The 21,324-nt window shown below is 49.1% G+C and overlaps 2 protein-coding genes across 5 annotated transcripts in view; both read right to left on the bottom strand.

Moving 5' to 3' along the window:
* Positions 1-9,270: 9,270 nt before the first annotated feature.
* Positions 9,271-15,783, bottom strand: LOC136306422 (sp110 nuclear body protein-like). The gene is made up of 7 exons (XM_066233015.1): positions 15,780-15,783; positions 15,462-15,496; positions 14,371-14,486; positions 13,629-13,737; positions 13,276-13,347; positions 12,591-12,731; positions 9,271-11,047 (listed from the first exon to the last, which is right to left on the bottom strand). Exons 1-7 carry the CDS (start codon positions 15,781-15,783, stop codon positions 10,967-10,969), a joined length of 558 nt encoding a protein of 185 aa, XP_066089112.1. The 3' UTR covers positions 9,271-10,966.
* A 762-nt stretch (positions 15,784-16,545) lies between these two features.
* SP110 (SP110 nuclear body protein) overlaps positions 16,546-21,324 on the bottom strand; it is a 43,020-nt gene continuing 38,241 nt past the window's right edge. For all 4 annotated transcript variants that reach the window (XM_066279938.1, XM_066279937.1, XM_066279939.1 and 1 more), the window contains exons 16-18: positions 20,305-20,403; positions 18,535-18,677; positions 16,546-17,722 (exon numbers count right to left, since the gene is read on the bottom strand). In XM_066279938.1, coding sequence (XP_066136035.1) covers positions 17,663-17,722; positions 18,535-18,677; positions 20,305-20,403 — 302 coding nt within the window. In that variant the 3' untranslated portion in view covers positions 16,546-17,662. The remainder of the gene's footprint in view (positions 17,723-18,534; positions 18,678-20,304; positions 20,404-21,324) is intronic.

The following is a 21,324-nucleotide window of genomic DNA, read 5'->3' as shown; positions in this document are numbered from 1 at the left end:
AGAGGGGAGAGAGAGAGAGAGAGAGAGAGAGAGAGCGCGCAAAGTGGGGAGGAGCAGGAAGCTTCAACTCCCATATGTGCCTTGACCAGGCAAGCCCAGGGTTTTGAACCGGCAACCTCAGCATTCCAGGTCAAGGCTTTATCCACTGTGCCACCACAGGTCAGGCCAAGTTTTCTGTTTTTAAGGGGTCATAGGATTAGATTAGGCCCAGCTTTTATAATCTAGGATACTATCTGTATTTTAAAAATCAGTAACCTTTAATTATATCTGCAAGTTCCCTTTTGCAGTATCGCATAACATATTCACTGCTAGGGGTTAGGGAGTGGACATCTCTGGGAGTTTTTTTCATATAGATATCCGATGATTCTAGAACGACTTATTGAACAAGTTAGGTTTTTGATTTTCAGCATGATGAGCAATTGTGACTTTTATAGTTTCAGAACAAACAGCACAATGACTCATGTTTCATAATTGTTATTGCTGATTTCATGGAAAGTCCTATTATATTTTTGGCATTTATAAAACATATTTCTCCGTGGGAATTTTTAGGAGCAGGGCATATGAAACGCTGTTTCCCTCCTCACCTTCCGCACACACACCAGCATTCCAGATGGTCATGAAATAAATCTATAGCTTAGTGGCCAAGTCTACATTTATGCTACTTGAAGGCAGAGCCAGCAAACCGTGGGCCAGCTCTTTGGCTATTTACAGCTCCCTGCCTCTCGTCTGGATAGTCACTGGGGCTGGAGCCTGGGACAGACCAGGGATTTCCACCCTGGGAGCTAGGGGAGCGGTAGGGTGGGATTGAGGCAGGGATGATGTCTTGCTGTGAATAACTCTGAGAACAAACCCTCCCTCTCTTCACAGGTTTCCCACAGAAGAAGTTATACCCAGGAAAACAAAGGACAGAAGGTGGCCAGTCTCAGAAATTCCACCCTTAGGGCTTCCTTCAGTCCCCAAGTCATTTCACTGCCTAGGGGGGGACAGTCTCCCCTGGGCTGGGACTAGGTCACTGTTCTTTTTGGCTGACCTTAGCCAGGGTGGTTGATTCTGGCCAGCCTGTCAGAAGCTGGTCACCTCTTCTGTACCCGTGTTCACGCACAAAGCATGATGGGACCTCAGGTTCCCGGACACAGACGGGCAGGTTGTAAAGGAGGGCCCGGGACCACCCAGGTCAGGGGCACCGGGGCAGTGATGAGTTTCAATGAGCGGCCAGTGTGTGCCAGGCACTTTGTGTCTGGGATTTGAAGAAATGACAGTTCTCCCCTTTGGAGAAATTAGGGTGATTAATTTCAGGCCGAGCCCCTCCCTTATTTGTCAGGGAAAGAAAACTGCATATACTCCAGGACCAAGGGCAAGTGTTCTTTTAGCAGAAGAAAGCCCAAGCCAGGCTTAGTAGTTCTCCAGAAATGACTGTTGTGAAACAGACCATGTTAAATATGTAGTTAAGGAGAAGAAAGGCAGAAGGGCCTTGTCAGCTCAATAGAACAATGAATCTTCCCTGGGAACCAGGAGCAGGAGTCGGAGGAAATGAACTCTTCAGAGTAAGGTGTGCTCTGATTTTAGGTGTTTTAGGGCAGAAGCTGGAGCGCACCCTTATACATCCTCCCCCCCTCCCTAGGGTACCATGTTCCTTCTCCCCGGGAAAGCTGGCCAGTGGGAACTGATCCTCCGGAGCACTCAGTGGGAAGGGGGCAGTGGCGGGATTCAAATAATGTAACGACTGTTCTCTGCCCTAATGACCGTTTTAAGTATAAGAAAATGATACACCAAAAGGTAGTTTATTATTTCATACACTTAATGCTTAAATCAGAACAATAAAAGAGGTACACAGAACTAGATTATGTTATAAGAAAGAGTTTTAAACTATTAATGAAAAAATATTAAATAATGCATGACAAAAAAAACAATAAAACTGTTATTTAAACTACTGTATTTCCAATGACAGCTTGTCACCCCCTGGTTGTTTGGCACTTTTCCTCTTTACTTTATATGTTTGTTTACTGAAGTGACAAACGCGAGGAAATTAAAATGTAGTATTTCATCAAAGGTATAATGAGTTTATGGAATGAATAAATAAATATTACAAGCATAGTGCCGTCAAGTTGTTTTCCCCATGGACGGAATGAACGTGACTGCGGGCGCTTAGAACACGCTGTTGCGCAGATGAACTTTAAAAAAAAGAATAAGGAATGTCAATGTGTGATTTCCACGTTGGGCGGCTGCCCAGGCGCCCACCTCAGAGAGAACCCTGCTGACGAGTGCCATTTTAACCACCGGTTTGCCGACCTGAACAAAAAAATTAGGTATTGGTCCTGCCAAACCCGTGCGAACCGGCTGAATCCCACCACCGGAAGGGGGTTGTTGTGCTTGGGGCGCCCTCTCCCCCACTCCAGTCTCCCCTCCTCATGGGGTCCCTAGAAGGTGGGTGTCCCCAAAGCTCCTCTCCAGGTGTCACTGCTGCACTGCCACCATGGGGCCTCTGGTCCTCAGTTCCGGGCCCCTCCTGTCTTCACTTTTTGTTTCTCCAGGGGCCACTACAGGGAAGCATTTCAATCTGAACCCGGCAAGAGTCCGACTTCCGTGCTGTTTACAGCTGCCTGTAGTCCAAATGTATCGTGCTATTTACAGTCTCCCTGCAGCCAGCTCAGGGAGACCTCACATTCAAGTGAGTGCCCAGCCCACCATCCGAAAAACAAGCCTCAGAGTGTATCTCCAGGAAACATCTCAAGTCTCTCAAGACGGATCCAGAACAAAGCCTCTCGGAGATCCTCTCCACTCACCATCTCTGAGGTTCTGTTGCCAGCTACCCAACAAGTCTGTTTCTCTCTCTCACATGCTGGCTCCGTCCCCCCACCCGGCCCCCCCTGCTGCTATTTCCCTCAGTCCTTCCCAGCCCCTTACTTTTAACTCTCAACCCCTTTCTCTTCCTCATCTGGTGTTTTTTGTTTAGTTTTTTTTAATTTGCAAATGGCTTCATTATTTTCTTGTTATCGTTTCTCAAAACCGGTTATATTTTAAAAAATGCTAAAAAAAAACCCACTACAAAACATTAAGCAGCCAAACAACACAACTGCAAAAATCAACCAAACCACACACACAGACACACACAGACACAGACACAGACACAGACACACACACACACACACACACACACACACACACACACGGGACTGTCTCACCCTACAGGGTTGGGCCAGCTCTGTAGCTACCAGCACCCCAAACTTTAAATTTGTTCCTTTGTCAAAATTGTGTCAGACGAAAGACTGATGATCTTAGCATAATGGATGTCTAACTTAACTGTGCCAAAAAAGAATTACCTAGCAAACTTGTTAAACTGGTTAAAAACAGCATTTCCCAGGTCCTGGCCAGGTAGCTCAGTTAGTTAAAGCATTATCCTCGTATGCCAAGCTGGCAGGTTCAATACCTGGGTAGGCCATGTACAAGAATCAACCAATGAATGCATAAAAAAGCGGAACAACAAAACCAATGATTTTCCCTATCTCTCTCTAAAAACCAATAAATAATAAAAACAAACAAACAAACAAACAAACAAAACACCACTTCCCAGACATCAAACCTAGAGCTTCTCATCCAGGATCTGAACCCCAGAATCTGCATTTGAACAAAGCTCCCTGCTGATTCTGAAATGGTTTACCATTTTGCAGGGAAGCAGGATTTTTCCACCACAAACTCTATCTCTCAGGCATGAGGATTATTTTAGACTGATTATTTTTAAGAACCAAAAGGCTCAGGAAGAACTTTTCACCTCCTCCTTAACTGCTGAAAATGAATGTGGATGGAGGGCTTGTTCCAGGAAGAGAGTTGTCACCAGAAATAACTACAAAGAAAGCAGGCCAGGTGTGGTGGGCTGGGGTCGGCTGGCCGGGCCTGGAGATACAATTTCTCCTGGTCTTTCCAGGGCACAGCGAACATCGTCTACCAACATTTGCTCTTCCCATCTTCCTGCGAACTGCCTTCCTCCTCTTTGAGGTCCCAGACCCCTGCTCCTTTCTCCTTAGCTCAAAATGGCACCTAAGCCCTTCTTACCTCACCATCCGTGGGCCCCCACATTGTTATGGGGTCCCTGTGTGGACAAAATTAAGTCTGTTTCTTTTCCCTTCTGTTACTCTTGCTCAGGTCAATTTAATTCTTAGACCAGCCAGAACAACCTAGAAGGTTAGAGGAGAGATTTTTTCCTCCACAACAAGTTCAGTGGGATGCAGACATACCTACAGCCATCTCAGAGCGTTGTAAGGTATCAAAGGTTACAGAATTAATATTAATATTTTAGGAAGCTTAAAGAACATTTTATTAATTTGAGCAAGGCGTGCAGAAAGATTTTGTAAATGACCTTAGTACTTGTGTGATTAGCATGAAACCAAGATGGCCGATGGCATTGTGTTGCACATGCAGAGGGGAAGGAGACTTGGATGCCTTGACCTTCCACCACACCTGTGGGGAAATGGGTGAATAGCTAGCCAGGTGTAGGCAGAGGAAGATTAAATTAAACCTTTTCTTATATTAATGGGCTATTTACAGGCATTTGTCCCCATGGAAACTACCTCTCCCCTCCTGAGAGCATGTAGTTAATGTGTATATCTCTGGACAAAGGAATAGCAAATGAACACTAGAACATGTAGGAATGTCTTATGGTATGGAAAGTGACATTTTTACCATTGTGTTGCCTTGTAAGTTTTAATGTGAAGAAATGTCTTTTTATGATCCCTATAGACAAATGTTATAAACTCGCTAATGAATTGTGTCCCATCTCCCCTTTATCCTTTTTCCAAACCTGTATAGGTGAAAACAAAGGTTATAAGCTTATGCCATGATGTCAGGCTCCCCCCCCCCCCCCGCCCATGTATAATTAAAGGTATATAACCAAGAATATTATAGGGACACGCACGATTTGGGACTGCTGCCCCGTGTAAGATATATGTGGCTGGCATATTTAATAAATTTCCTCCTTTAATAAAACTCTTCAAAAACTTATTTGGACTTGGTGTCTCTATGAAAACCCATGGAATTGTGGATTGGAAACTTTATAACGGGAGGATCCCTGACTAAACACCATCTGCCTTTTACTTCATAAGGACCAAAGACCCCTCTAGTGGTAAGGATCCGATCCTTGGCCTGCAGCGTCCAGGAGAGCGGGTCACATTCTGGCTAACAGGAGGGTCTGTAATCCAGGTTTGAGTAAACAGGACATTCTAGAACCCAGGTCCGAGCGGGCTGTTGGCCATCTCCCGGCGGGACCTTCCACGAGACCACAATTTGTTTGATGAAGAACTAGACCACACAGCACTCTTTCCAGTTCACATGGTTTAGGGCACCTAAGTTGTTGCTGGCTGTGAGGTTTCTAGCTTGTGATAAAGGACAGGCGGGACCTAAACCCCCGACACAGCACGAAAATCCTCACTGAAGTTTTCTCCAGCCATAAGCACATGCCTAACCATGACTGTCCAACTGGCTTTTCTGAGCCAGCCTCATCTAGGGAAGATCTGGCTCGCATTCTTGGAGCTCCTGTCACTGGATGCTCACTCCCAGAGTCACTGAGATAATAAGGTGACCAATCGTCCTCCTTTAGGGAGGACAGTCTTTCTTTTGTAAGTTCCATCCTTTCTTGAAAAGTGTCCTCCTTTTTTTAAAAAAATAAAAATTTTTAAAATTTATTCATTTTAGAGAGGAGAGGAAGAGACAGAGAGAGAGACAGAGGAGAGACAGAGAGAGAGAAGAGGGGAGGAGCTGGAAGCATCAACTCCCATAATATGTGCCTTGACCAGGCAAGCCCAGGGTTTTGAACCTGTGACTTCAGCATTTCTAGGTCGACGCTTTACCCACTGCGTCACCACAGGTCAGGCAAAAGTGTCCTCCTTTTTTTTTTTTTTTTTTTTTAATATATATTTTTAATTTATTGATTTTTTTAGAGAGAGGAGTGAGAAAGAGAGACAGAGAGAGAGAGAAGGGGGAGGAGCAGGAAGCATCAACTCCCATATGTGCCTTGACCAGGCAAGCCCAAGGTTTCGAACCAGCGACCTCAGTGTTCCAGGTCGACGCTTTATCCCACTACGCCACCACAGGTCAGGCCAGTGTCCTCCTTTTTGATATTGGAAGACTAATCTATAAATGTCCGGACTCGATCGATGCAGAGTTGATCCATTGCGTGTCATGTGACGTATTTGTATCTAACTGAGTACTGTTTTTTTACAATTATTATCAACAATTAATAGGCGTGTAAGCATAATTACAATATGATATATTACCAATGTTTTTATTATGCATTTATCATATTACAGTGTATTATTGTTGCAATGAATGTTTCTTTTATTTACGATATTGTTTTCTTCAATTTATTTTTGTCCTCCTTTTCATTGTAAAAACGTCGGTCACCTTCTCTGAGAGCATCTTTGTCCTCTTAAAAGCCCCCACTACTTTCTGCTAGTTCCTAGTTCCCACGGGAGTTTTACTTCCTCAGTTCCTCCTGGCCCCTGGAGAGGGTCCACACTGCCCTCTGGTGGTGGAACAGCATGGCACAGTCTCCCGGGGAGGCCCTGAGCCTGGCTCCACGGGAGCTTGGAAAGCACCGGAGACCGGTGCTATTCAGTCCAGATACTGACCGTCCGTCAAGTCTACCTCTCCCAAGGGAAGATGTCCTTGACCAGGAGACCACGGTGTTTCCCTGTTCCTAAAATATAAGTTTCTCAAGGCCAGTGGAGGAGGTGGGGGGCGGGGGGCGCTATATTTTTACATAGAATTCCTCCAGTCACTTTTCGGCAACGCTTTTTCTTTGTCCCACTTGTGCAGCTTTAGCATAGCCAAGCTTCGGGGAACCGTTTTTAGAATCGTTGGTAACCTCCCGTGTCACACAGCTTGGGTGGCGGCGGTCCTGAGCCGGCCCGGGCTCTCCGCCGCCCTGGCCCGCGGGGCCGGGAAGGGAAGAAACCCCTCTGAGGCTGGCCGCCTGCGGGGGGCTGTCACCTACGCCGCGTTCCCTAAGAGCCACTGACGTCGAAGGAGGCGCGCGCCCGAAGTGGGTGGGCCCCGCAGCGGGGACGAAAGGAGGGTGGGTGGCCTGAGCCTTCGGCGCGCCGGGATTGGGGGACCGCCGGCCGCGCTCAGCAGAATCAACCAAGTCCTGCTCTCGGGGGTGGAAATAGTCTGAAAACCAGGAGAGCAGTAGGGTAACAAAAGGGAGCCAAAGGGAGAGGCGGCCCCCGAGAGGGCTCTTGGTTGTCACGGCAACCAGACCGCTAGTGGTGGAAACCTCCCACTTGAAAGAAATGACTAGTGTTTAAAAAAATTTTTTTTTAAAGTAACAGAGCCATGATAGGGGGGTGGAGGGGGAGAGAGAGAGAGAGAGAGAGAGAGAGTTCAGTTTACCAGTGTCAGAATAAAAGAAAGGGTCACAAACGGATGAAGCAATTCTGCCCCCTGGGAACCAGTGGGGAGGAGAACTTTTATCTTAATGCGTTAATATTACGCTATAGGAAAAGAAACCTAACGCTCCCCTTGGAAAGAATTGAAAACCGGAAGACGATAACACCAATGGAATAATCCTCTCTAGGACCCACCATTCTTTCCCAGAATGACACCAGGATGGCAGTCTTTGTGCTGTACCTGTCATCTTCCCATACAATAAAACAAATTGTTTCATTGTATGCTTTTCCTAAGTGCTCAGACTGCCTCCTCTCTCTTCTGGATCCTAGGTGAAATTCAATCCATTTCGCAGTTCGCATTACTGTGGAAACACTTGGAAATAGAAACTAAGGAGATTTCTTTGCATTTTCTGTTTCTCGATCTGTGACACTGGACAGCTACGTGGAAACTCCAACACACTCTCTTCCCGACTCCTCCCTGGGAGACTGGGAGATCCTGTCGGGCAGTTTCTGCCTTGCTGTGGGGGAGGGGACAGCGCTCTGAGGTGTCACTCATTCTGTGTCATTAGTCGGCTTGGGATGTTTTAACAAAGTCCCCACAGACTGAATGGCTTCAACAGACCCAGGTACCACCTGACTCAGTTCCTGGTGAGAGCTCTCCTGGCTGGCGGGTGGCCATCTGCTGGCTGTGTCCTCACATGGCCTCTCCTCTGGGCCTGCGTGGACAGCGGGCTCTGCTGTCTCTTTCTCCTCTTATAACGGCACTAATTTCACCCGATTACGGTCTTACCTCTTTAACCTTATTTAACCTTTAAATGTCTCCTTATATAGGCCTTATCCCCAAAGATGGTCACATTATTGGGGGTTAGGGCTTCCACTTATGAATTTGGGGAGGGAGCGGACACAATTCAGTCCCTAACAATCCCTCCTGGATGCTAAATAAGAGTGAAAAATCAGGAACACAGGTCAGGACAACTTTATAAGTTGCATTGATTTTTTTTCTATTTTTATGTTGAGGAAAAAGTATTGTGATAAAAAAGTTTATATCCTTTGAAGTTTGGTTAAGAGATAGCAATTCCCATTGTTAAAATGCTAAAAAAAAAATCATTCGGTTTAAAATATTGACTGTAGCATTACAATTGTTTTACGTTAATATATTTAAGTCTCACACTAATGACCTAAAAGGAGGAGTGCTTTCTGGAACTTTCTTCCTCTTTTTTAAGTGACGCATAGGAAGGACAGAGAACAGCCAGCCAGCACCTGGATAATGGGTGTTCTTGAGAGTGAGCCCGGAACAGATGGGTCAGAAAGATCTGACGGTGCTGACCAGAGAACCAGGGACGCGGATCGAAAGGGCTCAGTGTGCCAGGCAAGAGCGATGATAAGCACATGGCACTGACCTCTCTCCTGTCAAAAATAACAAAACACATCGCCGCGGAGACAGAGAAGAAATCCCACAGGGGTCCACACACTTCACAGAGAAGCAGGATTGTTGCCAACCTCAGACTTCAGAGCTGCCGGGCAGAGTGCCTCCGGGCAGTGGAACAAAGCGTAAGTCAGTTCTGAAGGTAAGACGCTGTGATAAGATATGTATTGTGGCACAACACGTGGTAATTTGGGAAGAAATCAGGACATTCTGAGATAGGCAAGCACGCACCGCTCATGCACTCTTTTTGTAAAATGACTTAAAGATGTACTTCAGCCGACTGAGGGCGCATAAAGGAAGCATGGAGCAGCATGCAAGGAAGGACCGGCGGGGGAACTCACACAGGAGAAACAGAAATACATCAATATTATTTTCATGAATACGGATGATCATGTAACACAAAATTTTAATTTCTGTTTTTCAATTACGTTATATGATATTTGACCGAACAAATAATGGATGCAATGTAAAAATAACAAAATAATGACTTATCTAATATAATTAAATAAAGTGAAAGTAATTAAGCAGATAATTAAGAGATAAAATGATAATGAGCGTAGATATCCATATTATAAAATGGCAGGTAGACAAGACTTAGGGAGCCGAGGGATATGAAAGTGACAAACATGCTGGCTTAAACGTGGGGCATGAGAGATATTTTATTTTTGGCTCTGATATTGTAAAAAAAATAAAATATACTTGGAAAACTTTCAGGTATTAGGAGAATTAAAAACTGTTACAATGTCTCCAGAATAGAAGGTAAAAACAAAGAAATACAGACAAAAATAATATTAAGGTATTCAAAAGGGTGAGAGTAAACTAAGACAGAAATATGCCCAACTATTAAAAACAAGGGCAATGGAGGCCCTGGCCGGTTGGCTCAGTGGTAGAGTGTTGGCCCAGTGCGTGGATGTCCTGGGTTTGATTCCCAGTCAGGGCACACAGGAGAAGTGCTCATCTGCTTCTCCACCCCCCGCCCCACCTCTCTTTCTCTCTCTCTCTCTCTCCTCCTTCTCCCCTTCTGCAACCATGGCCCGATAGAGCGAGTTGGCCCAGGTACTGAGGATGGCTCCATGGCTTCCACCTCATGTGCTAAAAAAATGTTTCCAATTGCAGCGGAGCAAGGGCCTCAGATGTGCTGAGCATCGCCCCCTAGTGCGCTTGCTGGGTAGAGCCCTGTCGGGGTGCCTGTGCAGGTCTGTCTCTGCCTCCCCTCCTCTCACTAAATAAAAAATGACACCCCCCCAAAAAAAACACAAAAAAACCCAAAAAAAAACAAAGGCAATGGATTTCTTATTAGAAAAATATAAAAGTGGAACTGATTCAAAAAGCAATAGAATATCTGAATAGTCTAATCACCATGAAAAAGCAGAGAAAACAGTCCATATTACCTCCCTAAAGAACTCTAGGTTATATAATTTTATGAATTCAAAACACAATAAACTATTCTAGAACATATAAAATGGTAGAAAGTTTTAGGCATTATTTTAGCAAGCAAGTGACTACGACATTATACAAAAACAGACCAGTCTCATTTATAAATACAGATGCAAAAATATTAAAAAAAAATACTCTGCAATGGTATATATTAAATATGTAACAGAAACAAAACTAAATTCCACACAAATTTAGAATTCAACTTAATGAATGTTTTCATAGTGGTTTAAGTGTAGAAAAGTGCAGAATAAGAAAAGTTTTATAGGAAGGACAAGGGCCCCAGGTTCTCCAATGAATAGATGGCAGGAAAAAATGTTGACAAACTCACAGAATAAAAAGGACTTAACAGACAGATTGGCCAAATGCCACGTGTGGAACTTGTGTGAATCTTGATCCGAACAAATCAACTATAAAAAGAGATTTGTAAGAAATGGGGAGAAATGTGAACTATGATGGGTAGGTATTTAATGGTATTAAAAAAAGTATTCAATTTTTCACCGTGAGTTATAATTTTTTAGCTACAAAATGAAACAGTAAAGGAAGGTAGAGGGTGTGGTAAGGAGACGAAGGGCCTGGGTTTGGGACAAGAGGACAACCGATCACCTTCCAGACTCACTGGCAATCTAAGGACAACCAGGGTCACTTCATCTGGATCCTGAAGTTGGGGTGCCTCAGTCCTTCAGGAACGGGGTCAAAGAGGAACCGGAAACTGTTCTCATTGGCTTCATGAAAAAATAAACACCTCTTTGAGATGCTTTTCAAATTCTGCCTCTAAATCCAGTCCTATCTGACTTAAATCGGAAGCCTGAAAGAGAACAAACAGACAAACAAACAGACACAGAGATGTCTAAGGACCTAGGATTATGACCATTAAACCACGCCCCTGTCTTAGGAGCCCCGCCCTTCTCACCTGGCACCCAGGCAGAATGGGTGGGGAGATGATGCCCTTACACTGACATTGATGGGATGGCCTGCCTGTTAACTGGGACTTGACAGGTGGCCTGCGCTGAAGAGCTGATTCTGACTAAAGATGTGAAGTAAAAGCACTTCTTGAAAGCCTACCCTTTGAAGGCAGGCTGACCTGCCTCCTGCTCTCCAAGGCTAAGACTGTGTCAGGCACGGAGGGGTCCCCTGTGTAGACTCTGCTACTCCAGCTCCGGGGGTGGACACCGTGTGTGTGGCTGGGAACATGCTGACTTATGGCAGGGAGGAGGGAGGGAGGCTGGGTGAAGATGACAATCGTCCTCAGCCACTTCCCAAAAATGTCTGTATACGTAAGAGTCAAGGTCAGGAGCAACTCCAGAAACTAAAGTTAAGGAAGTCTTGGATTGCAGAACAGCTCAACTCGTTGTCTCTTCCCATCAAGGAGGGTGGAGGACAAGATGTGAGGACAATTTCGGATGATGTTTGAATCTACTGGGAAATTTTGGTGTCACAAAGCACAAGCACGAGCGTCCTGGAAGTTTAATTTAGTTTGCCATATTCATTTATTTCTACATTTCTGGGGCATGAAGAACAATGGAAGCATAAACTGGCCTTCTTCTTAGTTTATACAAGGAGGCTGGATGGATCTAACCATCTCGGGGGGAGCAGCCAGCCAATCTACAAACTGAGGAACTGAGGGCGGATCCCCCGCCCCCTCCGGCACCGTCTAAAGCAGGGGTCCCCAAACTACGGCCCGCAGGCCACATGCGGCCCCCTGAGGCCATTTATCCGGCCCCCGCTGCACTTTTGGAAGGGGCACCTCTTTCATTGGTGGAAAGTGAGAGTACTGTATGTGGCAGTGCCGCAAAGCGTGGCGTTGCTCACGTACAGTACTACTTCCGGTGACACGGGAGGCACGTGTCATGACTCTGGTGTGCATCACATCACTTGTTATGGCTAGCAGTGACAAATATGGAACCGGACATTGACCATCTCATTAGCCAAAAGCAGGCCCATAGTTCCCATTGAAATACTGGTCAGTTTGTTGATTCAAATTACTTGTTCTTTATTTTAAATATTGTATTTGTTCCCGTTTTGTTTTTTACTTTAAAATAAGATATGTGCAGTGTGCATAGGGATTTGTTCATAGTTTTTTTTATAGTCCGGCCCTCCAACGGTCTGAGGGACAGTGAACTGGCCCCCTGTGTAAAAAGTTTGGGGACCCCTGGTCTAAAGGCTCCTTCCCTTCCCTGCTTGTGGCTCTTTTTGGCATCTCCCTCTGGAACGCAGAAGGGGTTTTCTGTAGTCCTCGTCTTTTGAGCCCTCTCCCAAAAGAGACTGGAACGACTCTTGCAAAGTTCTGCCATCCCAGCAAACGGGAAAAGTAGAAACCACGTCAGAGAAAAGCAGGACGTGTCCTTTACCTGGTGGAACGTTCTATGGTTGTGAAAGATCAGGCGCATGTCCCGCACGAACCACGCCATCGTGTACACTTTCTCAGCCAGCCTTTCCTTCACCAGGTCTAACCACATGGCTTCTTTGAAGGGCTCGGCGTAATCTTGAAGCTAGGGACAAAGCCACCCAAGGGGTGCTGTTAGCACAGCCATCATGACTGGCTGGACTCACTTTAACTACAGCACAAGCCTTGATTTCCAGGGTAATAAGGGTAACACCGCCTGACACCAATAGGCCAGGCTTTGTACTCAGCATTGTCACTGCAATCACACGTGATCTCCACAACAACCCTCTGAAACAGGTAGTATAACTACTTCCATTTTACAGATGAGGAAACCGAGGAACGGGTTCAGAAACCTACCCAAGATGTCCCCGCAAGAAATGTGGTAGAGCAGGGACTTGAATCCACAGCTCAGCTCTTGAGTTTGAGCTCTTAATTTGTAAGCCGTCCTTAGGGAAGACGTTGCCCCCTAAGAGAAGGTGAAACTAGGACCCTAGGGAGGTGAAGCGAGCATGGTGGGGCAGAGTTGGTTCCACTCCTGGGACTGCAGCTAAATTTTCCCGAGCACCCACAGGACTCGTACCCCAAGCTTCTAGAATGAGTGTCACATCAGGGAGAGGGCTGGAGGGCGAGGATCATCGAACGTGACTTACATTATGTGGGATCTTCGCAAAAAAGGCACTTTGCGGGTGGCAGTAGGCCTTCAAGAGGATGAACTCGCATTTCTGTAAAACGTCAAGATGGCTTTAAAGTGAAACGCAGCTTGTAGATGACAGCGCAGCCAGGCCTGCCTCCGGACACTCCGGCGAACGGCCCTCAGCCCTGCCTCCGCTGCGCATTTGTCAAGGGGCCCTGAGGTCGGTTGCATTCTGCTCGGACTCTATTTTTGGGCACTGAGTTACCATTCTCTGAAGCGAGTCACCCTGAGGTGCCCTTCCCCGAGCCTGTGACTGACTTCTCACACGTGAGCGGAAACGAAAAGGCTTGGGGATTGAAGGTGACTCACCAGCTGCTCCGCAGGCCCCATGGGCCTCGCCAGGACCTTCGACTCCCTGTGGCACCGCTGACTTCCTGCTGACTCCTTCATCCTGCAGAAGGTGCAACTCCACGGGCTCCTGGGAGGGGGCACAAGTGAGCAAGGCAGGTCCTGGAAACAGCCACCGTTCCCAGGGCTGCCACTGTCCTTTCAGGAATGGCCATGGGCACGGCCAAGGGATGACTCTGAGCCAGTGACCCTCCTTCCATGGAGGGTAGCAGCTGGGGGTCGGGAGGTGGAGGGCGGAGTCAGGGTGAGTGAATGCTCTCCTTCCGAGTCTGAGCTGCTGGGAGTCCAATGAGCCCTGCCCCTCAGGCCTGAGTGTCAGAGACAACCCCTGGGCGCCTCGGGACCCCATCTGCCCACTGAGAATGTAGCCAAATGAGGGCACCAGGCCGTGCTTCCTGCCTTTCCCGAATAAGCTCGGAACACAGACAACTGGCTCTGCCCACCCCATGCCCCCTGGACAGGCGTCTGTGCTGCGCACCTGGGCACCTGGGCAGAGGCAGCCTGGGGCGGAGGTGGCCCAGCCGCTGACTCGGACACAAGGCTGTCACTCATCGCAAGAGGGACCCAGGCCACGCCCAGTCAGGCTGTCCTGGGCGCAGTCCGGCCAGCACACCACAGGCTCTTCTGGTCCCTCCGCAGCTGAGCGACCAGAGGCAGCGCCCGGCGAGGGTGCGCACGGCAGGTGCGGGGGCCTCTCACTCACCTCTCAGCCTCCGCAGGCGGGATGTGACAGTCCTCGTGGAAGGCTCGTAGACAGCTGTCACAGCAGAGCAGCTGTCCCCCTCTGCAGCACACCTCACACTCGTCCGAGGCTTCCCGCTGGAAGAGGACATAATGCAGGCACCGCTGGGTCAGCAAGACCTACTGCCACTGCCACGCGGGGCTCTGGGACACACTGTCCTCGCCTGTCCCCGAGGGGAGGCTTTCAACCCCACCGGCGGTGGCACTCGGGCCGAGTGCTGACGGAGGACCGCCTGGCCTTTCGGTCCTGGAAGAGCAGGTGTCAAGGCCGGGCACAATGCCCTGGAACCACAGGCCGTCAGTGCCGGAAGGGCCTGGAAGGCCATGGAAGCGCTTTGTCCACAGTACGCTCTGCGACCCGGCGGCCACAGCATGTGACTCAGACTGCATCGTGACCGGATCCCAGGGACTTGTGTGTGAAATCTCAGACCACGTGCCGCAGGCAGCCCCCTCGTCTCACCGCCCAGGAAGACCAAGTGCTTTTTCCTGCAGTCAGAGCACCTTGGTATCCGCGCCAGGCGGGCACTTGGGCCGCACCTGGGGTCACAGCTGTTCCCAGGTGCTGGGTCCCATCCCAAGCAAGCGTGCGTGTGGGCGACTCAGAGAACCGTCCCTAACGTTATGGCTGACAGACAGCAGGACACATACACCGAGGCAGAGCTGCTGTGAAATGGGCGTTTCGTGGGCTTGAGAAATCATGTGGGTCTTTCTTGTGGACTTAATAAAATGCGATGCAGAAAATTCTGCCAGTGATGCACGTGAGGGCCACCATCTTCGCTGCTGGACTGAACGCTGGCTGGGGCCCCAGCCCCGCAGGACGGGCGGTGTGGGGGTCTGCACCGGACAAGGTTCCTCTGTGCTCCACGTGGGAGCCAGGAAGGGGCGTTCCCCTCCTATGGCTGTCTGCGGCATCTTCCCCCAGACAGAGAGTGGGGGCCGAGGGGGCGGGAACAGACCATCAGGAGCTGGAAGGATCTTGGGGGGCTGGGACAGGCCACTTCTAAGGAGAGGAATCCGCCACTGCCCTTAGCTGCCCCTAACGCAAGCACGAACCTGCAGGAAGGCGTAGACGGGAATGTTTTTCCATCCTCAACGCCAGCCACTCAGCCAGAGCAAAGAGTTTGATTTGGGGGTGGTGTTCATCTCTCTCATGACTGGGGAGACTTCTCAGCAGCTCCCCCCATGTGCTGGGGTGCCGGACTTCATAAAGAGGGATGGCTCCCCCCGCAGCCCAGTGGCTCTTCCCGTCCTGAGCTGGGCAGCCCGCCTTTCGTTGTCCTTGGGGTTGATATTCCACGGCCATTCTTGCTCTCTGACTGGACGCCTGGCCGGCCCTGGTCCAGGGTGCGGATGACAGCAGCTCTGACCTACCCATTCTTCCTAGTCGAGACTCTGGTTGCGTCCAGAGTCCCGAACCCGACCCCAGCCGCCAGCACCACCCACCCATCTGCTCTGGAATGAAACTGTTTCCAACACACACGATATAACAGACATGATAGAGAAAGGACAACCCCATTCTGTTCCTAAAGAGTCTGACTCTGGTTTTAGGATGATTCCTGACAGCTTCAAGCCCCACCCCCCTCTTCTTACCCTCTGGCCACATCTGGGCAAGGTGATTAGAAAGCTGTGGGTTCCTTCCCTCAGCTCTACTAGAAAGTTCAGACCAGACAGGCCCTGCCCCAGCAAGAGGACCCGCCCCCTCCCCCTGACTGTCTTCCTCAGCCCCACCCTGTGCTCCCACAGACAGCAGTGACCGCCTGCATGCTTGGCCTCTGCAGATGGAGGCTCTCACAGGCCCTGGGCCCAGGACTCGGCACCAGACATCCATTTTGCCCTGGGTCTTGGGGAGCAGCACTCCACAGAACACAAGCCTGCAGCATCAGCATCAGGTGTGTTGCGGGTACCCGCGTTGAGTTACGCATCAGCGGGGCCTGGGTGTATGCAGGGCAACAGTGATGGGGAGGGAAAGGTCTGCGTGAGCCCATTAGTAGTCAGAACAAGACTTCATTCTCATTAACCCAACGTGGCTCCTGATAGGTGGGACTGGCAGGTCAGGTCGGGTGTGCCCCTGGCTATCACTGCTGACATGGGCACTACGAGGAAGAAGAAACTATAACGCTGGGGCCACTCACTCATGTTCTGGATTGTAAAATCTCTTTATTGGTTTTCTTTTTCTGGTTACAAAAGTCATAGATGAGTATTATAAAAATTCCACAGGCACATAAATGTATAATATGGAAGGCAAATTTCCCCCATAATCCCATCCCAGAATGGCCAATTCTTTCAGGTTTTTTAAGTCACAGACCTACATAGTCACATAAAACTGGGCTCCTTCCACACATATTACTACCAGTGTGAGCTTCCAAAAGCTTTCCTGACCTCAAAACACATGGGTGGCTTTTCCACTGACTGAGGATGAAGCTTGACCTATGAATCCGTTCCATTCTGTGGATGTCTTAGGCTATTTTATAGTGCTGATAAACATTTATAGTCTTCCTTAATATTTTGCCATTATAAAGAGCATCCCTGTACATATCAAGATATTTCAAAGCAGCATGATGAAGATAATTTATACAAGAAATGGCATTGGGAAGCCATTGTCTTACAGACTTTGAATGGATCCAGACAAGGGTCAGCTAGCCTCCAGGGCGAGATGGGAGAGGCCTGTGCTGGAGGGGCACATCGAATGGGAAGCCTAGAAATGGGACTTGTGTCTGGAAAATGTATCTAAGCAAGCCAAGAAGGCTGACAAAAAACAGCTGGGACAGACAGTGGACTGCCATTGTCACCCAGAGGGAGGCTCTGCAGAGACAAAGCTCAAACACATTCTTCCATCCTGGCGCTCTTGAAAAAGAGCATGTGGAATTGGGATGACTTGGTGTTCAATCAAGGATGACCATCTTGCCCTTTCTAATCTTGTCTATTTCAACACCGTATTTACTTTCAAACCAGAGCACTCAATTTCTGACGCCCGGGGCTTGCAACCATCCAAACATCCAGATCTTTGTCTACAACACATGTACATCATCAGCTTGTGTCCTGAGATTTATTGTAAAGAGTTATTTGCTTCCCTATCTTAAATCAGCTATGAAAATAATGGCAGCACATACGTGTAGCAGAGTGCTAAAGCCGTCGGCATGGAGACGCAGCGTCTAAATGTGAAGGTCATGTGGGGTTGGGAAACTCAAGGACCCGAAGCTGAGCCTTTGGACAGGAAAAGTCCGAAAACTGGCGACTGAGAATATGGCAGAAATTCACTTTCTATTTACCTCTCTCTTGGGATTTACTCTTGGAGGACAGAGCAAAAATCCTTTCTGGAAGAGAGAAGAGGTCAACGAATTAGGCTGTTCAGAAGGCTTTTCTTTTGTAATTATTGAAGTTCCCACTTCCTAGTGACTATCCGTACCTGGACATCCTACTGAGTCTCAAACCCAAGGTGTCTAAAAGAAAAATAAGCAGCCTCCTTCAGATGGCTCTTCTTCAGAACTTGACAAATTAATTTCCCCGTTATTCAATCCCAAGACCCGTGAGTTCTTTTTCCTCAGTCCCTTCCCCACCTACTCCTTTGACTTTGCATTTCTTTCTCTCTAGGGAAGGTCCCATGGTCTCATCCTAGTGACAATCTTTGAGTGTAATTAGGGGCTTTGTGTTGGGGTCACTCGTACCCTAGTTCATTGCTTATGGGATGGAATAGCATGCTGGGACGTGCAGAGGAGAGGAGAGACTGACCATTGGCAGGGTGGCCTGGGAGCTCTTCACCGAGGGGTCCAGATGGCACATGGTCTGGAAGAGCCCCTTAGGGGGTAGAGGACACTGGGAAGCTATGGCCCAGGTCTGTGTCTTCATCCAGTTTCCATCCAGCCCACTCTGCCCAGTACCACCGGGCGAAGCGTCTTAACTCTCTCCTGACCTCAAAATACTTTGTTCGCACTTAACCATCAGCACCCATCTACGTTTTAAACTCAATCACCCACATCTTTTTGTCTATGGAGGTTTAGCTCTTTCTCAATCACGCTGCAGAACCTGAGCAGGAATTTCTTCACACTTCTGTTACTGACATTTCCCTCATCCTCAAAGGAATCAAGCCCGCCACCTGGCTGCCCCCTCGCCACTGTGGTTATTATACCTCCAACAGCTGCTGCAGGCTCTTTCCGCTGCAACGCACGTTCCGCTTCCAGTTCCTTGATTCGACCCCTCTTCCTTTGACTTCAAATTCTCTTGGTGTGAGCCAAAGCCCCTCCTCATTCTGAATACACTTCTCGGAGGACCCTATCAGACAAAGACAGCCCATTCCAGGACCCGCTTCCGCCCTGTGAATTCACCCCAAACCTCCAACCCTGAGGGTGGTGTTCTACCTTCTGGGTTCCGAGAGGCTCCCTGAGAGGCAGGCCCAGCAGCAGGGAGTCCGGGCTCCTCCTCTCTCAGATTGTGAGCCCTAAATAAAACCTGCCTGCGAGGCCCTGGCCAATTGGCTCAGCGGTAGAGCGTCGGCCTGGCGTGCGGGGGACCCGGGTTCAATTCCCGGCCAGGGCACATAGGAGAAGCGCCCATTTGCTTCTCCACCCCTCCCCCTCCTTCCTCTCTGTCTCTCTCTTCCCCTCCCGCAGCCAAGGCTCCATTGGAGCAAAGATGGCCCGGGCGCTGGGGATGGCTCCTTGGCCTCTGCCCCAGGTGCTAGAGTGGCTCTGGTTGCGGCAGAGCGACGCCCCGGAGGGGCAGAGCATCGCCCCCTGGTGGGCAGAGCGTCGCCCCTGGTGGGCGTGCTGGGTGGATCCCGGTCGGGCGCATGCGGGAGTCTGTCTGACTGTCTCTCCCCGTTTCCAGCTTCAGAAAAATACAAAAAACAAAAACAAAAAAACCTGCCTGCGTGCTGAGGGAGTGAGAGGGAGTTTGCATTTTAAGTGGACACCTATGCATCGCAAGGTCACAGCAATCAGTGTCACAGGGTGCACGGATGGATGACTGCCATGTAGGAGTGCAGTGCCCTGGCCATCAGGTGCGTCATGACATGGAAAGGTTGCAAATTCCTCCTTGGGCCCTAGCTGTTTGGCTCAGTGGGCAGATTGTTGGCCTGGTGTACAGACATCGCAAGTTTGATTCCCGGTCAGGGCACACATGAGAAGTGACCATCTGCTTCTATTCCCTTCCCTCTCTTCCATTTTTCCCTCACCCCCTTCTCTCCCTCTTCCCGTCTCAGCCACTGGCTGAGTTGGTCTGAGCATCAGCCTCAGGCACTGAGGATAGCTTGGCTGATTCGAGCATTGGCCCCAGACAGGGGTCATTGGGTGGATCCCGGTTGGGGTGCATGTGGGATTCTGCCTATCTCCAGCCCCTCACTTAAAAATAAATAAATAAAGGCCCTGGCTGGTTGGCTCAGTGGTAGAGTGTCGGCCTGGCGTGCGGAAGTCTCAGGTTCGATTCCCGGCCAGGGCACACAGGAGAAGCGCCCATCTGCTTCTCCACCCCTCCCCCTCTCCTTCCTCTCTGTCTCTCTCTTCCCCTCCCGCAGCTGAGGCTCCATTGGAGCAAAGATGGCCCGGGCGCTGGGGATGGCTCTGTGGCCTCTGCCTCAGGCGCTAGAATGGCTTTGGTCACAACAGAGCGATGCCCTGGATAGGCAAAGCATCGCCCCCTGGTGGGCGTGCTGGGTGGATCCTGGTCGGGTGCATGCGGGGTCTGACTGCCTCCCCGTTTCCAGCTTCAGAAAAATACAAAAATAAATAAATAAATAAATAAAAAGAAATAATAAAATTTCTCCTTAACAAACACTTTTTTTTCTATCTGTAGCCTAGCATTCAGAGTTCATCTCCTAAACAATCACACACACGGGTCCCTCCCTCCCTTCGAGTGACCCCTTCGTCCGGGGGTCTAGAGAGCAGGATATGAAGGAACTCACCCTTCTTCATTTTCTCCCTGTATAAAATCCCTCTCTCCACACCACACGTCACGGGAAGGGTAGGAGACTGGAAATCCACAGCGTCCTTGTCAGACCTCTCTGAAAGGGGAAGGGCACAGTGCGTTACTCCGTTCCTTCCCTGAATCCCAAGGATGATAACTAGATGACCAGGTGAACGGCCTTGGGGGGAGCGGTCTCTGGTTAATATGCAGGAAGGACTCTTTTGTTTTGAGTGGGAGATTCTGTGTACAGAGGGGTCCCTGATAAACAAAACCACCACCGCCAACACCACCTCAAACCAAGGGTTTTAGTAAAACATATCGGGCGGAACTGTGTTAACTCACTAGCTAACCGGCCGTCACCTAACATTCTTGGAGGCCACAAGCACCCTGCTTCTCCCACGGTGCTGAGAAGTAGCCTGCTCCACATATTTCTTGGCCTTCACGGAGCTGGAGAAAAGGGCTATGTCTGTACACTTACTGGTGGATTCAAGCCATGGCCGTGGCGGGTGGGGGGTGGGGGGTGGGGAGCAGTCAGCAGTGAGGGGATTGTGAAAGGCCTTAGTGTCGGTTTCGCTTTTTTTTTTTTTTCATTTCATTGCTTCCTTGTTTCCTCTTCTAGGAGTACAAGAAAACCTTGGAGAGCTCTGGGCTAATCTGCCAAGGGCACACGGCACATGGAGCTGATCAGGCCACTCAATCCCCCAGCAGAGCAGGCTTCGGGGTTCGGATTCAGAAGAGGAGGCTTCAGCAGTTCCTGCTGCCCCGCCCCCCAGCCCTCCTGTGGTCTTTCATTAAAGATCAAGGGCAGGGCCAGGAGAAAGGGCTTTCTGTGGTTGAGTTATACACACTTACGTCTGGAACGAGGCTAGGGAGGACCACTAGCCCACCCTCTCCCTTGTCTCAAGCACTTACTAAAAGAGCCAAAGGAAAATACAGGGAAAAACCAGAGGATCGATGAAAAAGAACAGGACAGCATCAATAGCAAAGGAACCATTAGTTTCTTTGGAGAGATATAAAC

This window comes from Saccopteryx bilineata, chromosome 5, assembly GCF_036850765.1.
Source record: "Saccopteryx bilineata isolate mSacBil1 chromosome 5, mSacBil1_pri_phased_curated, whole genome shotgun sequence".
Classification (NCBI taxonomy): domain Eukaryota; kingdom Metazoa; phylum Chordata; class Mammalia; order Chiroptera; family Emballonuridae; genus Saccopteryx; species Saccopteryx bilineata.
This window is presented reverse-complemented; position numbering and strand designations above follow the sequence as displayed.

Bases quoted from the DNA above. Each gene is read 5' to 3' on its own strand.
- LOC136306422 (XM_066233015.1), bottom strand. The intron at 13,738-14,370 runs GTGAGTGAGAGG...GCCCCCTCCCAG, and splicing joins CCGCCTGCGGAGGCTGAGAG to GAGCCCGTGGAGTTGCACCT. The intron at 12,732-13,275 runs GTAAGTCACGTT...CTTTGTCCCTAG, and splicing joins TTGCGAAGATCCCACATAAT to CTTCAAGATTACGCCGAGCC.